The sequence below is a fragment of the Cebidichthys violaceus genome, unplaced genomic scaffold (genome assembly GCF_023349555.1).
Source record: "Cebidichthys violaceus isolate CVI_PGR_0920_01 unplaced genomic scaffold, fCebVio1.0.p SCAF_23, whole genome shotgun sequence".
Taxonomy (NCBI): domain Eukaryota; kingdom Metazoa; phylum Chordata; class Actinopteri; order Perciformes; family Stichaeidae; genus Cebidichthys; species Cebidichthys violaceus.
Genome location: NW_027176406.1, coordinates 395,633 through 414,749, shown reverse-complemented (window position 1 = coordinate 414,749; position 19,117 = coordinate 395,633). Strand labels below are relative to the sequence as shown.

Genomic DNA, 19,117 nt, shown 5'->3' with positions numbered 1-19,117 from the left:
TAATGTGGCTTCTTTTCCTCTACGCTGATTGGCTGCCTTACCGAAGCCCCTCCTCTACGTTGACACGTCTTGTCGCTTCGCCGATATTAAAAAAAATGGCGACCGGACCCGCGTAAATTGGAGATCCATAGAGGTAGTAGAATTTAATAAACACTTTATTTCCTCTCTTCCTGGTGTGTATAAACCTCGCAGCTTATCACCCCAGAGGAGATTAAGACTCGAGCAGAGTTCAATGCATGTTTGCTTCGTTATTTTATGCACTTGAGGCGACCGCGGCCTAACTGTGGGTGTGAAGCCTCGGGCTTTCCTTAGTCGCTTTCACCGGCAGGCTGAGGGCACGCTCAGCGAGACCCATTCGAGTGCTGGAAATGTTGGGAAGCTAAGGACTCAAAGTGAATGGAGAGGGGGGTGTGTTTGTGTATCTTTACGAAAGTAGGCGGGAGTTTGCTTAGCTATCATTTGTTGTGCTATTTTGTAGGTGACAGACCACAGCGTTATTGTAACCTAGCATAACTTGCATTTTCCTTCAATAAGCAGCCATTCATTGAGCACTTCCACACTTTTTGAGGAGCGTTATGTTCACGTTACCTGCCGCTCCGGTGTTACTTGGGCAGCTCAGTGTGGGACTAAGCCGGAGCAACGTTAGTTGTAGCAACTGAGTATCTATTAGAGTGTAATTACCTTTGTTACGTGGGTTACGTTACAAGATTTTAAATATGGAGTCATAACTGTTCTGTATCGTCCAGTATTGATATTAATACCGTAACTTGCGTTTGATTTGTTTCCCTTGGTGTTGACTTCACAGGTCAGCATCCTGCCTTGTGTTGCCAGTGACATACTGGGACAAACAGACGTGTTGACAAAGCAGGAGCCATGGCTTTTGAGGAGATCAAGAATAAAGGTGGAATGGGTAATGTCTGCCTGCAAACTGCATGTAGTTGTACTTTGTTCCCACTGTACAGACTTCTCAAACATCTGCACATTTATGCAGTCAGAAACACGATAAATGAAACGTAACTGTTGCTCCGCTGATTTGAGTGCTAGTTTGCACAAGAAATGGAGAACATTTAATAAGATGTAGACGTAACAGGATCCTTCATCGTGTCTAATGTTCTCATTTTATTAAAATCAAATCTTTACTTTTAAGTTAAGGATTATAATACTCTGTTCATTTATTCTAGACGTGGGGATGGAAGGAGACAGAGGTCTTGTAGCTGGCCGTAGCCAGAGAGAGAAGAGGAGGTCGTACAAGGATCTGTTGAGGGAGGAAGAGGAGATTGCTGCTCAGGTCCGAAAATCATCCAAAAAACGACCCAAGGTAGGTTATCTGTCAACATGAACGTGACTATGTGGTTCAATACCACTGGAAGCTTTTAAGGAAGGCCAATAGTTATGGTGTTGAAGCACATTTTAATATTTTGAATAAATTTGTGTCATTCAAAATCAGGATTCCGAACTGTTCACGCTTGGAGGGGACTCGCACAAAAAGAAGAAGAAGCATAGTGATGACTACTATTACAGAGGTGAGAGCTTGTTATAGTGTAATAATCGTTTAAGTTCACAAAAAAATGGCTCTTCAACTGCATTTACTTTTTTCTTTTCCTGTGTCATCACTGTATCAGACCACGATGGTTCAGGTCCACCTTCCCACAAGAAAAAGCACAAGTCTGCAGACCGCTCCCCTACCCTCTCGTCCTCCCACCCGACAGACACAGCGATGGGCCTCCTGCAGGCTATCACCTCTCCGCTGGCCACGGGTTCGGACCCCAGCCTCCACTTACACAAGAAACCCTCCTACCCACCGTTCTCCTCGCACTCCTCCAAGGACCGCAAACGTGAGAGCAGCAGCGGCGGCGGCGGAAGCAAAGGGAGCCACTCCTTCTCCCACTCCCGCCCCGCGTCCTCGTCGTCGTCTTCCTCCAAGAAGCACTCCTCGTCCTCCTCAAAGTCGTCGCTGTTCCACGGCGGAGCTCCCAAAGAGGAGCCCTTGACGTTACGCGAGGCCGACGGTCTGAAGATGAAGCTCATCATGTCGCCAGAGAAAGAGGAAGGAGAGAGCTTCCCGTTCCCGCCCCACTCGTCCAAAGGAGGCGGGAAGAAGGAGAAGGATAGAGACCGGATGCAGCACTCGAAGGCGCCCAAGAAAAAACTGCAGCAGAGCCGAGATCCACTGCCTGTGGTGGGGAAGGAGGTGGAGGTGGAAGGTAAGATAACAGTGGATACAAGTTATGTTATCTTTCTCATAGTAAGGTTGGAATAATGCTTCGCCGGGCTACACGGAAGCAAACATACACAGGTGTTGGACATGTTCATGCGTGTGTTTCATTCAGACTCGTATTGATCGGGAGTGTAACGGACATGTTCATAGGAAGCAGTGTGAAGTTAAGCAAACCACAGTGTAAAGAAAACGTAAAGGAAGAAAGAGAAAACTGGGTGAGGTCTGGGAGGCGTGTACGTTGACTCTTCTGCAGGCTTCTGCGACCCACGGTTACCCATAACACCCCTCTCTGTGTAGGTTTACAAATAGGTTCACGTTCATCTCAGCAGAACTACAATTCCAACATTAAAGATTAGAGACCCACATAGACCCATACTTGTCTTTTTAAGGGGGTTTGTGGTGTGGTGTGGGGAGAGAAATAGATGAAGAAGATAAAGTGTATAAGGGCGTGGAACATTACGATAGAAGTATATGGTGGCCATTCCCATGCTCAAAAAATCCATCCAAAATACCACATTAAGACACCAAGACCTCAAGGAACACCATAGAAGAAGTCATGTTGTTATTTGGTATCTAAAGACATTTGGAGATTTCTGTAAGAATTTAGTTTTTTGGCTATTGGATGGCGAACCCTTCTGTTCTGGACACCATGTATATCGAGCTTCCTAGTCATACCCACTTTTTGCACATTTTTAGAATAGGAGAAAGTTACATATTTATACTGCATGCAAAAGAACTGCTTGGTTTTAGCATCCGATTAGCATTAGGTCGGCATCTCTGTGAAGGGGAGACTTCATTCACATATCTTGAGGTGAGAGGTCAAGGGACCCCTTTGAAGGTTGCCATGCAAGTTTTCCCTCACCAAGATTTTTATTTTGATCATTTCATTAATATTGTGGTATTAGAAACCTGTTGTTTTGCTGATCAAACAAGTACTACTGAACTGTATTGGCACAGATATTGCTGCTGCAGATATTATTGGTGCACCTGTAGTGCCAATGTACCATACCACCTTAAATAGTTTTGACCCCCATGACAGATTTTGTTTATTGATATTCATTGATGATGTTCCCTGTTAATCAGGTCATTACGGAGGTGGCATGGGAGATGAGAGCTCTTCATCTGGGGGTGAGCTGGAGGCGGGTGAACTGGTTATAGATGACTCATACACACACATGTCGAAAAAGAAGAAGAAGAGCAAAAAAAGCAAGAAGAAGAAGGACAAAGAAAAGGACCGAGACAAGGAAAAAAGTGGGAAGGACAAAAAGCACAGCAAAGGATTTGGAGGTGAGTTTTCTACGTGTTGAATATACAACAAGTAAAGAGTCGCTTTGTGTCAACACGATACTTGTCATTACCAATCGCTTCATCTTTGCGTGACATTCTTCAGACTCATCGAGGGGCCACAGCCACTCCCACCCCACTGTCACACACAGCGCCGTCGGCCCAATGTATGCCATGGGCACGCCGGTCCCTCCGCACCACCACCAAGGCAACGACGGAGTGACGGAGAAGAAGAAGAAGAAAGAGGAGAAAGATCGGGAAAAGCACGAGAAGGAAAAAGATAAGGTGAGAAGCTGTTCAGGGATGTTTGTTTTTTGGATCTGTAGTTTTAAGTTGCAAAACGGCCGGCGTGCAAATTTAGCTTTGAATGAAAAGGCAAAGAAAAAACTGTTCAATGCTTTTTTTTTCTCTCTGCGTTTGTTAATCATCAGTTCATTTCTTTTGTCCTCTCTCAGCCCAAGAAGAAGAACACAACAGCGTATCAGGTGTTTTGTAAGGAGTACAGGGTCAACATAAATGCAGAGCAGCCAGGACTAGGTGGGTGATGTTATGACATCCGGTATGTAATGACACCGATTGTCCTCTCAAATATGTCTAAAATACACATTTTAAACAATATGTTTCTCTAATCTGCAGTCTTTGGTGAGCTGAGCAAAAGGTTGGCAGAGGTGTGGAAGGCGATGCCGGAGAAAGACAAGTTGGTAAGTTTTTGTCCTCGTTTGTAATTCATATCAGAAAATCATTTTGAGTATTGTTCTCATGCTTGCAGTGCACTGAATGTAGCGTGTCCCTCTGTGTGTCCTGTGCAGGTTTGGAGGCAGAAAGCTCAGTATCTGCAGCACAAGCAGAACAAAGCCGAGGCCACCACAGTCAAACATAAGAGTGTCAATGAGGGCAAAAGCAAAGGTATCATCGACTTTAACTCAACCGATCGATGAAGATTAATACGTTTTAGAATTTCACAACTTTTTGCGTCTCTCTGTCAGTTCTCATAACTGTTGTGTTTGTGTTGGGTCATGGAAGCTGTAGGCGCGGTCACAGGGATGGTGTCACCCAACAGAGCATCTGGCACCATGTCGCTATCCCCAGCACGAGTCCCAGAGGTGGATCCCATCGATGCAGCAGCTCACCTGCAGCTACTGGGGGAGTCCCTGTCCCTGATCGGGCATCGGCTACAAGAAACGGAGGTAGGTTTCCACATGCAGGCGTGCACATACTGTATTTACAGGCCAATCTGCTGTGGATGTAACCTATAACCTGTAAAGCAGATTAATAGATATCAAAAATAGACATAACAAGAAAGAAGCTTTGTTTTCCACTTGAGAAAGCTCCACGTGTTTTATTTGAAGGGTAACAAGGAGACGTTTAGGGGTGAAAGTAGATTAAAGTCTACAGCTGTATGGTGTGGAAAGAAATGAAAACAGTTGACATCATATTTAGCAAATTATTCATTTGAATGGTGTAAGTGCTGCTGAATGATTTGTAAATGTTGACAAAAGTTTCAAAATCCTAACAATTTGTTTTATTTTAAATTTGAAGAAAATTAGGACCCACAACTAAATTCACCGAGTTGAACAGTTAGAAGCACTGTGTGCGTTCAGGAAGTAAATATGCGCATGCTCACAGTTATTGCAGCAGCGTTACAGAAGTCGCATCGCTTGCTTGACCTGCTCTCCGTGTTGTCGTTTCACTTTTTGCAAGACTTCAAGCCCAAAACCCCCCAGCACTTGATTTCAGACAGCATGCTGCAGCAGACGTTGTCGTTTGCCAGCAGCAGGTTAATGAAACACTTTTTTAGAGAGGCAGCAAGTCCGGATTGAAAGCCTGCAATCCTGTGCTACACACGACACACCGACACTGGAACAACTTAGAAGCAATCCATGAGGGAACTAGATTGGCACTCGGAGAGCGCTGACGATGGTGCATTCAGGTGCTCCTCGGATAGTCCCGTTTCTTCTGTGTTTTCATCGTAGCGTATGTCGTAGTTCGTAGTATGGAAACAACATGGAAGATGTGTTGTATTTTATTGCTTAAACACATTAGCTGTTTTTAAGTTTTTCTTCCAACTTGAGGGGGCATTCATGTGAACTTTCCCATTTGGGAACTCCTTACGACGCCACGTGAATGCAACACAAAGGCCCTATCTGACAATGTTAATAATGAAAATGAGGCATAATGCGTGAACAAAAACACAAACGGACAAACCCGAGCAGAAAACAGCCGACTTTCACCCCTGGAGATGTATCGCTACTAGTGTGCAGTGGAATGAGTGAGTCATGTGACTGATGTTTCTTCGGTTCAGGGGATGGTGGCAGTGTCCGGGAGTCTGTCTGTTCTTCTCGACTCCATCTTGTGTGCGCTGGGACCGCTGAACTGTCTCACCGCACAGATACCACAGTTAAACGGATGTCCTCGGAACGTCCTGGTAAAGTATTAGCATTCGTTATTGATGTGTGAATTAAACTACTGCAGGTGTTGTTTGATATACACTCAGGTGTACACTTGGCAGCGGTCGTGTGCATCTTCATTGCAGTTTCCTAACATCGCTCTCTCTCTCTCTCTCTCTCTCGCTCTCTGTCAGTCGAATACGTTGGACAATATTGCCTACATCATGCCTGGGCTGTGAGTAAAGGATGATACTCAGAGTTGAGTGATTTGGCATCAGAAGTCAGCAGATGTGACTGGAGGGGTCCTGAACAGGAGGGGCCTTTGGACTTTGGACTTTAATTTAAGCCACTTGCTCGGCATCTGAAAACTTGGATATTTCTAGCGTCAACGTTTTTAAAGTGTATTTTTTTAAAAACCTTGTTCTCTTAATTCTTTTTTAATTGTTATATTTTTAAATGAAACATTTTACTGAACACGTTGATCTTTCTTGGCATGTCAGCTTAGTTTTACTGTTACTGTACAGTGTGGGTCTATTGTACAAATGAGTGTGTGCGTGCGTATGAAATGTAGTGAGTGTATGCGTGCATTTGTTTTAAGTGTGTTTGACTGTTGAGTGTTCTGTCTACATATTTGATTTTTTTTTTTTTTTTTTTTACTTAAAAGTACAGGAACATGTAAGTAATTTGGTCACGATCAACATAATATATTTGACAGCTGCTCTTGTTTTTCTTTTACCATGTAAACAATGCTGTCATGCCATGAGGTTTTATACATTTGATATTTTACTGTGTACAGTGTTTAGATTTTGACTGCTCTGTAGAAAAGTGATAGAAAAAGCACCTTTAGGTGCAACCTTGTTTTAAATCAGGAGCTGTTCAAACAAATCAATGTCAGACATTTAACAAAAATGGCAACATTAAAACTGTTTCCAAAATCAGCTTCTGCGTCTTTTGTTTTGTTTTTATTAGCCATGCGTGCAGCTCGGCTCTGGGGACGGCAACGTCGGTTCACAAATACTTCAACAACCTTCTGGACAGATTTGCACGAAATTTCTCGGTGGCCAGAGGATGAATCCTAATGAATCTATATTGTCATCAAGCGCCACCACGAGGTTGACCTTTTTGTTTGTTTTTTAGTGAATTGTCTGGAGGAACGTTTGGACGGATTGCCATGAAATCGGACATCACTGCTTCCTTTCAGGATGAATTATGACACTCCCTTCAGACCCAGCTGTTCTCTGAGGCTAGTCATCAACTATCAACATGCTAACATGCTAAACTGTCACGGTAAACATTATACCCTGAACATTAGCAGTGATAGCATTGTGATTGTGAGCATGCCACTGTTAGCATTTAGCTCGTAAAGCACTACTGTGCCCAAGTAAAGCTAACAGCTGCTAGCATGCACACTCTTAGTTAATTAGTTTATTAAATAACAGATACGGTTGGTCAGGGCTTTACAGCTGAATCATGAATAATATACTTGCCTATTTGTATTAAACCATGGAAGTAATAATAAATGAAGTCCAAGCGGGGTGAATACTTTTCATAGCTTTTATAAGTTTGTGAGCTGAAATGCTACGAAAACTGTAACGGACCCCGGGCAGGTCCGCGGGCCCCGGTTTGAGACTTCCTGCTACACCAGGCACCACAACAGATGGAGCTGTGTTCCCCCTCCGCCCAAGTCAAGTCAAGTTGAGTTCCAGTACCACAGGAACGAGGAAGTGCGATCGTCCCATATTCAGCGCTAAACACGGCGGTGAACGGGCGCAGAAATGTCAACATCTGCTGCACAGTCAGGTAGGCTGAGCGCCGATGTCCCTCCGTGAACCGGAAGATCGGTATCTGTGAGACACAACGGGAGGAAAGTGAGAGGGAGCGGCTCCCGGTGGAGTGTTTACGGTATTTGTGCGGACAGTTGCAAAGGGCGCTGCCACTTCGTGGAAATGCAAAAACGGTCACGGCTGAATGCCACGACATCGTTTAGTACAGCTGACTTAATACACATCAGATAGTCCGGTACTTTTAGAAGGATGTAAGAATTAAAACAATCATGTTGTCATAAAATGCTGCCTGTACTTTTGAAAAAAACTTGTGTAGTCTCTGGACAACATACAGTAAATGCATGTTTAAAAATAAACCACGTACAGTAGACTGTGCCATGATGTGGTTTTTCCACTGCTGTGTGTCTCCGCCCTTGTTGTCGGTGCTGAGCAGCCGAGCGGAGGCTGGTGGTGCTGGGCCGGACCGGGGCCGGAAAAAGATCGGCCGTCAGCAGCATCCTGGGCCTGAACGACCCCCCTCAATATGACGCAGATGCTGCCGCCATGCAGGAGTGCAGCAAACACAGAGGAGAGGCTGCAGGTAGACAGGTAGGAGTGAAATACTCGCAGTATACATATACACTGAGAGGGGGAAGTATACCGGCAACACACTAAGTTTGGAGACTTATTATCGTTATAGTGACACATTAGTGTGAATCTTTCTCTAGCATTGACCCCTATAACACTCACATCTCTCATTACATTACATTACATTACAGTCATTTAGCAGATGCTTTTATCCAAAGCGACTTACAATAAGTGCATCAACATTGGTAATCAAAAGAACTACTAGTCACCAGAAGTCATAAGTACATTTCCTTTTCCAAACAATTATCAGCAACAGAGGGAACTCAGAACAAGAGCTGCCAATTACTCCCGTATAGTTTTTATGTAAATGTTATTAATGGATGTTGATACATTTGCAGGCAAGATCATATCCAGTAAGTTATAATCTTATATAGTGATGAATTAATACAGTTACACACCTGCATTCAAACATATGCAAACGTAGATACATGCAAATATTTTCTGTCCTGCTTTCCATAAACTCTTCCTCCAATTACTTTACTTACTGTAAATATAATCTATACAAAGTCCTACTTGTCTTCTGTTTGATTGTGTTACAGTGAAATATCAATTTGTAGCATTAATGCACTTTGGATTTTTTTACCTTGATTTTCTGCTTCTGCTATCTCTCTGTAGGTGGCGGTCGTCTCCAGTCCGGCCTGGTTTGGTTCAGGCTGCGACCCCGAGGAAAGGAGGAGACACATATCCTCCTTCATCGTCTTGTCCAGCCCCGGACCGCACGCCTTCCTGCTGTGTGTCCCTGTGAACCAGCCAGCCGATGGGGAGCCCAATGCCCTGGACGTCCTGGAGAAGCTATTCGGCCCTTCCGCAGTCAGCGCAAACACCATCGTGCTCTTCACCCACACCGAGGAGCTGGACGAGGAGGAGCAGCTGGAGGCGTACCTCGCCACGTGGCGCAAGGACCTCCGGGAGCTGGTGGAAAGATGCGGTGACCGCTACCACACCCTGGAGACCCGCAGCGGAGAAGCAGAGGAGGGGGAAGCCGTTGAAGAGCTGCTGGAGAAGGTCGAGCAGGCGGTGAGTGTGAGCGGCACGCAGCACTGCAGCTGTCCTCTGTACCAGGAGGCCGAGGAAAGAGTGAGAGAGAGGCAGGTAGAGATCGTGAGGCGGAGGAGAGGAGGGGACCAGGTGGCTCCCACGGACTCACAACCGGAGGAAAACGTCACAGAAGAAGAAATGGAGGCGGTCCGGGAAGAGGCAGAGAGGAGCGTAGGTGACTTGAATGTGGATGTGGATAGTATTTTCCCCCCGTCACCTGCCTCCCCTGCTCCCTCTTTTCTCTGGGGCTTGTGGGAGAAGCTGACGGGCTGGATGAGGTGGCTGCCCAAAATGATGCGAATGGAGGCCCTGCTGGGAGCACTGGTCGGCCTGTTTGTGGGAGGGCCGTATGGAGGCATGATGGGAGCCACTGTAGGATCAGTGGCTACGGAGGTGGTAAGAAGAAGAACGCAGAAAACTAAATGAGAGGTCACCTCATGTTAGTGTGTCATGCATTAAGTTGCACCTTAAAGTCACTTCACTGTGTTCGGCACACCATTGTATTACTGAGCTATTTGGTTGACCAGCTGGTAAATAATGCCAAATAATATTTATGCTTGACCACTGAGCACCAGTGCTTATATTTTCTATTGCAGAAGGGATACAATTCTCTAATCAAGCATACCGTATTATCATATGGCTTTATTAATGATTAATAAATCAGGCTTCACAGATCAGTAATAACCAATTAATGAGAACAATGTTTACCAGGTTAGAAACGTCCCTTTGACAAGTGTTCATCTTCCTCTAGTATATCTTGCTTTGTCATCTTGATGACTTAGCTTGCTCAGTTATTGAAGCTATAAATGTAAATGATAAATAAAGTTGTCTTCCATGACAGTGTTCCAAAACATCTGCAGATGTAAATGGTATTAATCCTGCAATAACACAGTTTGCCACTTGGGGGCAGCAGAAACAAACTGAACATAACTTTGACATATTAGCACTTTTTAAGTCTATAAGACACATTTACAGTGGTGGAAGAAGTACTCTGATGTTTTACTTCAGTTAAAAAAAAGTTTTTAAAAAGCCCCAGTGTTTAAAAATATTTTGTTACAGGTAAAAGTATTGCATTCAAAATGCTACTGAGGTAACAGTACAGAAGTTTTAGCATAACAATATGGCTTTAGTACCAATAGTAAAAGAATATTTTGAGCATCAAACTATTAAATTACTGCATTCTTGAGATTTTCTATAACCAGTTTATGGTAGAAATGTCTTTATTTAGGTACAGGAAAACTAAATTCAGGGGGCAGGTGATAATCAAAAACATAATATAATGAAATATAATGCAGTAAGGCCCTCACTCATTCTGTATTGCTTTCAAATATGTATTCTCCTGTAGATCAACTGTTTTGTTATCTCTGCTGAGTCCAGGCCAGTGCAGAACCATGCATCATTTATATTTAGCCTTGCCACGTCACCCCCTTTTATAACTCCAGAATCACAAAGCGGGCTAATCACACAAAGGCAGGAGGTAAAAATAGACATGACACATAAGGTGAGTATATCAAAAATTAAACAGGAAACTGTTTAATTTTGGAATGAAAGAAACAAGGTATGTAATGGAAAAACCTATAAACCAAAATCCAAAAAGATGCCCTCTGGAGGACTGGCAGGAGGAATAGCATGCGGGGGGGGGGGGGGGGGGGGGGGGGGCAGAGTTGCTCTTGTTGACAACCGTGAGGTCACAGATGAAGGCGGGACCACTCTGGAGGTCGCCCCGTAGCTGCTCTGGTGGACAGCCCAGAGGTTAGCGACCAAGATTGCGACCCTCAGAAGGACGAAGATGGTGATGAGAGCCCTCTGGAGATGAAGGTGGGTCGGATCTGGAGGGAAGCGACATAGAATGGTACAGCGTGCCAAACGGTTTTTATGGCATAACTATAGTCTGACTTTCTTATGACATTTTATGGCTTGCTACTTTACTATTAAAGTTTTATGACAAACTATATCATTATTGTTATATACATTTTACATTTGTTTATGACTTCTTTAAAGACATTTTGAAGCATACTATACTTTTGAGATCTTTTTTAACTAAATACTGTATTGTGACTTTTAATGGCATACTCTACTTTGACTTTTATTTATTTATTTATTTTTACAAAATGTTTTACTCTGTCTTTATATGATCATTTTATGGGATGATAGTGTGACCCTTATGCCATTTTTATAGCTTACAGTTTTATGATGTACAATAATATGACTGTTTGCCATCTTTATGATATGCCATACTATAACTTGCTATACTCTGACATTTTATGACATACTATACTGTTACATTTTTATGGCATACTACAGCATGACTTTTGTCAGGGAATTCTTTTTTTTTTTTAATAAAATCGTCATGACATACTGAATTATTCATTATTAATAAAGTAAAAAAAGTCATAGTACAGCATGTTGAAGTCAGAAAACAGAATAGAATGTTAAAAAAGCAATAAAAAAGACAAAGTAAAGAAAGTTTAAAAGCATTGCCTTTTGAGAAAAGTAATATAACTAAAGTCACAGTATAATATATCAAACAAAAATCATAGTATTTTATGTAAAAAAAAGTCATGTCATAGTATCAGATGTCAAAAAAAGCGATTAAAAAAGTCAGGATTTCAAAAAAGTCATAAAAATTAATTCAATAGTGTGACTCTAGTATAGCATGTCAAAAAAAGTCAAAACACACTTTAAGTATTTTGAAAAACCATACCATAAGTCAAAGAGTTATAAAAAGTCATTGTTTGTTCAATTAGTCAGTGTAAAAACTGTCATCATATAGCACGTTAGAGAAAACCTTACAAAATCGTTCTACATAATATAAATTAATGTATGGTGGGCCATTGGGGTCAGCTAAGCCTTCTCTGCTGGCCTAAACAGAATCACAAAGTTATAGCTATTTTATAATTTAATAATTTTTCACAAATACACTACAAGTATGATAATTGTTTTCCCATTAGCTTATTTTATCATTGCACAGCTCCTGTCTTCCTCAGTTGCTCTGCTTTCAGTGCAGCTTGTTTTAAGTAGAGCTTTTATCCAATCAGATTCAGCCTCTATGTCTCTATGTAAGGAGAGAGGCCCGAGGTCCTCTAGGTAGACCTTGCAGTTTAAGTAAATGGGGACAATATTGTTGATTGTCATAGTCTTCAACCAATCAGATCTTTAGGTTGACATGTTGGGCGTATTCTTTGACGTGCCAGAGCTACCCAGGTAGCCTGCTAAGTACGTCAGCATTAAGGTGCGCCGTGATTGGTCAGTGGGCCAGCGTGACTTTTGTCAAACAGAGAGCTAGCTAGCAGATCAAAGTGTTTAGTAAGAGTTCAAGTTGAAACATATGTAAGACGTTATGACATTAACATGACATTTGTAGCGTTTTTAAACGGATTTCTGGAGAAGGACATTTCCAGAAAAGCTGGACATCATATCAAAGGGTCGGTCAAGCCCACAGCTAGCAGCCTTGACCCAGCATGGAGAAGGATTTGTACGAACGGTATTTCTGGCTGACAGCTGCGGGGAAGCGTTGCACATTTTATGGCTAAGAATGCGTTTTATTTGTGACTGAGCTCTTGGTGTTTGGAGCTGTTTGGAGCTACGCTACGCTAACCAAGGCAGCTACACGACAGGACAGCACAAGCTACGTGCTTTTGAAAACTTTTGGAGAGACCTGAGTGGACTTTTAAAGTGAAGAGCAGCTGTGGTAAGTTAACTGATTTTGCGTCTTTACATCTGCAGTAGCGTTTCTACTGTGTTCATTTGTCTATCGTGTCGTTTTTATGAATAATATGAATGGCTCGTGCTCTAGCGCCGCAGTGTTGCTGGATTGATTTGTTGCTTTGTTGTCATATAAATATAAGTGACTGGTTCTTGTGAGTTGTTCTTGTCATTGTGTTAATTACATTGATTTGGACTATATGCTTTGTCCGTTAATTACGAAGCATCCTGTCATGCGCAGAGTTAAAGTCCGGACAATTGAATCCGTTCGGGCTGTTGTTTCCCCACTAAGCTAGTTAGCTTAGCCCCCCTGAAGACACGCGCGGTGCCGCAGCCTAAGCTGTTTTTTGTTATTGTTCCGGGTTCAGAGGTCACAAAGCCTGTTGTCTGTTACGTGAGCGCAGTCCACTGAAAACATTATCTTTCCCACAATTTAAGCTTCTGCATTTTTCAAATGCACTAGTATTATTCAAACGTATTGTTCGGTTCGTAAGCCTCGTACCAAACGGTTTAATACGAATACGTGTATTGTTACACCCCTAGAAACAAATAACCGTAGCTGTGACGTCATAATGAGCTTATTAGGAGATGGTTCAACTGTAGTAGGACAGCACAGAAGGCCCAGGTATAAAATGCACGGCCCGCCGCTGTAGTGCAGTATATTGCATGTCATGAAAAGGTAAAAACCAAAGCATTTCAGAAAAATGTCAGAGAATAGTAATACTAATAATATAGTCATAAAAAGTCATGTACACTGCTGTTCAAAAGTTTGGGGTCACTTAGAAATTCCCTTGTTTTTGAAAGAAAAGCACATGTTTTGTCCATTGAAATAACATCAAATTGATCCGAAATATTGTGTAGACATTTGAACGCCAGTGTAATAGCATGGCATAACAAAGTTGGTATAGTATGAAAAACAACAAAACAAAAAATCTTAATAGCATTTAAGAGAAAAGTCATAGCATGTCTTCTGAAATGTTTAGCGTGTCCTAAACATTTCAGAACAGTTTTCCATAAAAAGGTCCTTGCTCAGTATATCAAAACATTTTTTTACAGTACAGCATGGCATGGAAATACATTAGGATAGATTACCATGAAAACGTCTGTGTACATTAAGTAGTACAAATGTCACGTCATAGTTTGCCACTATACTAACATGTTCTACTGTAACTTTATGGCATACATACATAACTTTTCTTTTGAAATCAAGAGTCTATGGCATCCTATAGTATGACATATTATACTATGACTTATTGCAGACATTTTCTTCCATACTATATTATGACTTTCATGACATACTGTTTTGACGTTTTTACTACACTTTTTTTGGCACGCTATGCTCTGACTGTATTGAATCCCTACACTGACTGGCTGTGTGCTGCTTTTGGTCAGAGGTGGAACAATGTAACTGAAAACATTTCTCTTGAGTCATACGCCTCACTATTGTGTAACATTAAATGTTAACTTCAACAACTCAGACTAATTGCAACCCATTGTCGCTTTCCCAATCCAGCAATGCACTTAAAGGTATACTATACCGAGACTTTTGATGAAATTTGAATGACATACTATGACTTGTACTATGAATCGGAGATCTGCGCCCATGTGCATGAGCGTTGAATATGGACCAAAAGAATAAAGTTCTGGGCATGGAAATCAAAGAAGCAGAAAAACACCAAAAAGCAAATAAAGCTGAGGGAAAGCAGAGGTTCATCATAGTGAGCGAGCCCTTTCACATACAAATGATTTTATCCGTGGTTCACTGGTGGTGTACATCGATCCTCCGACACCCTCAGCACTTTGTACACTAACAAGCTCCAGTTGTCTTGGATCTTGTGACGGCCTCTGACTCCGAAGTCCTGAGGTGGACCAACTGACCTTCTTGTAGGGGAACATCTCGCACACGTCGATCATTTCTTCTTACGCTGAGCAGCTGTAGCCTCAAGATGCTTGGTAGCGCCCTCGATAGCATAGTGGAGCTGGGTCCGCTGTTCCACGATCCAGTCATGCTAAGAGCTGCAGGTACCTGTGACCCGTCTTGTGCCGCTATCCAGTCCCGCCGTCTGAGCAGCACGAGAGCTTCCTTGGAGGCCTGGCGTCATTTAACTGCATCCGAGCCTCAGGAATTCCTCGATGGCAGAGTTGGCTTCCTGTAAAACACGAAGGTCAGATTGAATGTGGCAAAACTGAGATGAGAGCTCAGAGCACCCAGTCCATCGTAGCTGGCAACCAACCTCTAGGATGAAGAGTAAGGAGAAGTTAGCTTAGGCTATGACTGAAGAAGCCCCCATTCTACTTTTAAGGCAATCAAAGCTCTGCTCGCACTCCTCCGTCCACGCAGCAGGTAGGTTCTCTCCTGATGGTTTTCAGGATTTTGTGCCAGTCAGATTAGGCGTCAACAGTCGCTTGCAAATCCTAGGAAGGAACGCAACTCGGACACATTGTCCGGTTCTGTGGACACACCATCCCTGGATATAATGTGGCCAAAGTAACTCCTGAATCACTCTGAAGAAGGAGCACTTTTCCAACTCTGCTTTGAGGACCTGACCATCAGCACCCGTCACTTTGTAATTACTTCATCACAAAGCTACACATCCAAGACAAAGCAGCACTTATTGTCAGTTGTCATAGGTGTCATATTATAGGGGGATATAAAGTAACCAAATAGATTCTTCACAACTTTGTAAAACAAAAAAATGGTCTAATGAGTGGATTATTAGTGGTCTATAAAGAAATGATAAATGACTTATTAACCATTAAAATATTATCAGTCCCTTTACAAGTCATTTCCACATAAGGTTAAAACCACTTTTGCAAAGAGGCAATACTAACAGACATCCACATGATGGAGACATTGACCTTTTATATCGGAGAAGTTTCACACGTTTGATGAACCGAGAGATAATTATTTACTGCTCACACAAACAAAAAGCTGCTGTTTCAAGTACATGTCCCTGTCATACCCTGAGACGTTTTCCTTCTGCGTCTCGTTTTTTTTTTTTTTACACAGTTTGATCAAGTTGTTAAGAATGTTCTCTAGCTTAAAGATGTGCAGCATTTACCAAAGGCAAGCCTCAAGCATGAGGGCGCTTTTTTAAGATGCACTTTTAGTAAGCAGCATCAAATACGCTGCGGAATAAAGTGAGAGGATATGTTATTAACAGGAGCCCAGGATTCATGCTGCATGAACTCATGAGCACCAAAGCAGCCGTCTCTCCCAGACTCTCCTCCTTACACAATGGCAGGTTATGGCTTTGACATTGATGTAATTGATACTCTGCTAAAACCGTCAGTCATAACCCATCCTTACATCTCTCTCTCTCTCTCTCTCGTTTGCTCTCCCAGTGTCTCTCTAAACTGCCGGCGGCTCTGCCTCAGGAACAGCTAGGCGTTTCCGAATGTGGGTGGTCCAGCCGGGGTGGGTAGAGAGAGAGAGAGAGAGAGAGAGAGAGAGAGAAAATTAGCCCAGCTCTCATGTTTCCCAAGAAGAGAAGGAAGGGAGGGAGGGATAAGACGTGAGAAAGAGAGAGTGAGTGAGAAGCAGCTAGGGAGAGAGAGAGAGCGAGAGTCAAAGGCAGAGAACAAGCTCTGGGTCTAGGCCTACATCTGTCCTCCAGATGTGGCCTCTGCAGTTGTCTGAAACGGGGGGAAAAAAGAACGTTTTAAAAGTAAAGGAAAATTGGTGCTAAACAGTTTTTTATTGTCAGGGATTACACATACAGTATACACTACAGTACACAGTACCAGCTTAAGAATCCACCAGCCAGGATATGCTGCTTTTTTTTTTTTCTTTCTTTCTTTATGAAACTGCAATGAAATAGCACACTAGCACCCTTGAAGTTAATGTGTATGAACGAAACACCTGTCCAAATATTAGTCCGTCATAGAGGATACACACCGCGGATGAGACGTAGAGAGCAATGATGGACTTGGCATTATGGGGAAAACTTAATGAGAATTTTTTTGGAGGGGAATTTGTTTCTTCAGGAAGATATGGGACACAAAAGTATCAAAAACAGCACAGAGGAAGGCCAGTTCGGTGTCAGAGCGTCGGCCAACCTCCGCTCTTGAAGATGAGACTTCATCAGGACAAAAAAGAGAAATGGATGGAGAGTTTGATTTGTGCTTGTATGTATAAGCAAAGCCAAAATCTGAACAAACACGTGAGGGAATCACCAGTGAGCCATCATTAACACACAGGCTGTAACTCCTGCTCCTCTCCCTCGGAGCAAAAATGTTGTTGTAAGGGCCTTGTGGTCCCTCTGTGGATTGAGGGGGCAGGTCCGCTGTGAGACGTGGACGCCGCAATATTTTTTAGTTATCATCGCGGCCTATGGGCTGGAAAAGACAGCAAACCAGAGGAAAATAAACAAGATGACACACTTTTTCCTGAACAGCACAGGGCCGTTTCCTCTTCGCTGCTGGTTTACACCGACATCACACGTTATCACTTTATTCAAAATAATCCAAACTGTTTGCCTAAAGAGTGATAATAACTGGATTAGTTATTAACGTACTTCTACCGACCTGGAGTCTCTCTTCAGAGTCACAGAGAGCGTTCAATCTGTGACATTTGAATATTCAAACTAATTGTTTAAATCAGCTGATTCATCTGAACACAATAATAACGTTACTTTAAAAATGCAGAGCTGCTCTGGGTGAGCTCCGAGAGTATTATCAGCATAGATAAAGACTCCTGAAAAAAGAACAAAAACATGTTGTTGTTTTTTTATAATAAAAGTGCAATGATATGGTGCAAGTAACTTTTTAGTTAAAAAAAATCATATTTAAAAAAGAAAATGTGTAGATTTCAAAAACTTAATTTTTATAATTGAATACCAAAATGATCTCAATTTAAAAAAAATAAAAAATAAAAAAATAAAAATATTGGTGAAAATACAGCCGCAGTACAGAAATATAAGCAACAGCAAAAACAATGGGAACCACGAGAGAGAAATGAACGTAATGTGTAATAGTCAACGAGCTGTTCAACAGGGCCTGGTGAACAATGCGACCTCAGGCAGCAATCTTTGCGTCTGATTCCAGACTGTTTGTGTGCCAGCAGGGCTGAGACAGCGGTGTCCAACGCTCGGCTCTCTCCTCCTCTCTCTGGGTGTGCTCTCTGTGAGCCCTCTCATCTTTTTCCCATTAGAGCTGTTTTCATGTTCCTTCCTAGAGCGAGCGTGTGTGGCTGCAATTGTTTATGAAGCAATGCTTGCCCCATCCAACTGTGTGTGTGTGTGTGTGTGTGTGTGTGTGTGTGTGTGTGTGTGTGTGTGTGTGTGTGTGTGTGTGTGTGTGTGTGTGTGTGTGTGTGTGTGTGTGTGTGTGTGTGTGCGCGTGCGTGCGTGCGTGCGTGCGTGCGTGTGTCCACCGTGGATTTATGCAACAAACTGCCCAGAGTATAATAGAAAACTATTATTACAGTGCACAAGATGTCATTTAAAAATTGGCCAAATGTATTGCAGAAGCATTTTCAACACTTGGAGAGGCAGAATGTGAGATGCAAAATTTAAAACAGTGGTTTCCAAACTTTTTTTTTTTTTTTTTTTTTTACCCCCACAGCCCTGTCAGATGAACTCAAGTACCTCTTCACACACCAGTCACGTTCCAAATGTGTTCACGTAGAATGATTTTAAACTGAATGCTATTTAACACTATTAACTTTTTAAAAGGATATATATATATATCACTACAGTCTTTATCTCACTGTTGAGGTTGGTTAGGTCAAGTTTGCATTATACTACAAGTGGCAGAAGCATTTATCCGTAACTCTTAGCAAGATATTTCAACTGTTTATCCACTGCCTGTGGCTTACTGCATTTTCTTTTTTCAAATTAGTTGAGCTAATCTTTCCACACACCCTGGCAACAGTGCAAGTACCCCGGTTGGAAATCACTGATTTAAGTACCACCACGAAACACTAAAAATGAACAGGAAGAAACATTGCTCAATTTCCGAATGTTTTTTTTTTTTTTTCTCCTAACTTTCAAACGGTGAAAGAGAATGCATTTGTGTGTCGCTTGCCTCGTCACACAGATGACTCTGAAGGGAAAATTCAGAGAGTGAAGCTC

At 42.5% G+C, this 19,117-nt stretch overlaps 3 protein-coding genes and 1 long non-coding RNA gene across 5 annotated transcripts in view; 2 read left to right on the top strand and 2 right to left on the bottom strand.

Annotated features, from left to right (window-relative positions):
* The first annotated feature begins 64 nt into the window (after positions 1-64).
* hmgxb4a (HMG box domain containing 4a) lies at positions 65-6,827 on the top strand. Of its 2 annotated transcripts, none has more exons than XM_068719153.1 (13): positions 65-133; positions 806-901; positions 1,182-1,318; positions 1,448-1,523; positions 1,623-2,204; positions 3,302-3,505; positions 3,609-3,787; positions 3,958-4,039; positions 4,139-4,203; positions 4,312-4,408; positions 4,526-4,689; positions 5,805-5,927; positions 6,084-6,827. In XM_068719153.1, exons 2-13 carry the CDS (start codon positions 874-876, stop codon positions 6,126-6,128), a joined length of 1,782 nt encoding a protein of 593 aa, XP_068575254.1. In that variant the 5' UTR covers positions 65-133; positions 806-873; the 3' UTR covers positions 6,129-6,827. The 2 variants fall into 2 exon arrangements, with proteins under 2 accessions (XP_068575254.1, XP_068575253.1); XM_068719152.1 differs by having other exon boundaries at positions 806-910.
* A 602-nt stretch (positions 6,828-7,429) lies between these two features.
* On the bottom strand, positions 7,430-8,130 carry LOC137878754 (uncharacterized). The gene is made up of 2 exons (XR_011103638.1): positions 8,038-8,130; positions 7,430-7,734 (listed from the first exon to the last, which is right to left on the bottom strand). It is a non-coding gene; the product is annotated as an uncharacterized lncRNA (long non-coding RNA).
* Positions 7,578-10,191, top strand: si:dkeyp-69e1.8 (uncharacterized protein LOC100001340 homolog). The gene is made up of 3 exons (XM_068719163.1): positions 7,578-7,689; positions 8,107-8,261; positions 8,916-10,191. Exons 1-3 carry the CDS (start codon positions 7,665-7,667, stop codon positions 9,762-9,764), a joined length of 1,029 nt encoding a protein of 342 aa, XP_068575264.1. The 5' UTR covers positions 7,578-7,664; the 3' UTR covers positions 9,765-10,191.
* Positions 10,192-10,994: 803 nt separating this feature from the next.
* foxd7 (forkhead box D7) overlaps positions 10,995-19,117 on the bottom strand; it is a 48,549-nt gene continuing 40,426 nt past the window's right edge. Inside the window, exons 4-5 of the transcript XR_011103636.1 lie at positions 14,922-15,193; positions 10,995-11,167 (exon numbers count right to left, since the gene is read on the bottom strand). The gene's annotated coding sequence lies outside the window, so the exon portion shown is untranslated. The remainder of the gene's footprint in view (positions 11,168-14,921; positions 15,194-19,117) is intronic.

Coding starts and splice junctions, on each gene's coding strand:
- hmgxb4a (XM_068719152.1), top strand. CDS start 874: ATGGCTTTTGAGGAGATCAAGAATAAAGGTGGAATGG. Junction 1,319..1,447: donor CATCCAAAAAACGACCCAAG/GTAGGTTATCTG, acceptor ATTCAAAATCAG/GATTCCGAACTGTTCACGCT. Junction 4,690..5,804: donor ATCGGCTACAAGAAACGGAG/GTAGGTTTCCAC, acceptor TCTTCGGTTCAG/GGGATGGTGGCAGTGTCCGG.
- si:dkeyp-69e1.8 (XM_068719163.1), top strand. CDS start 7,665: ATGTCAACATCTGCTGCACAGTCAG. Junction 7,690..8,106: donor AACATCTGCTGCACAGTCAG/GTAGGCTGAGCG, acceptor GGTGCTGAGCAG/CCGAGCGGAGGCTGGTGGTG. Junction 8,262..8,915: donor GAGAGGCTGCAGGTAGACAG/GTAGGAGTGAAA, acceptor ATCTCTCTGTAG/GTGGCGGTCGTCTCCAGTCC.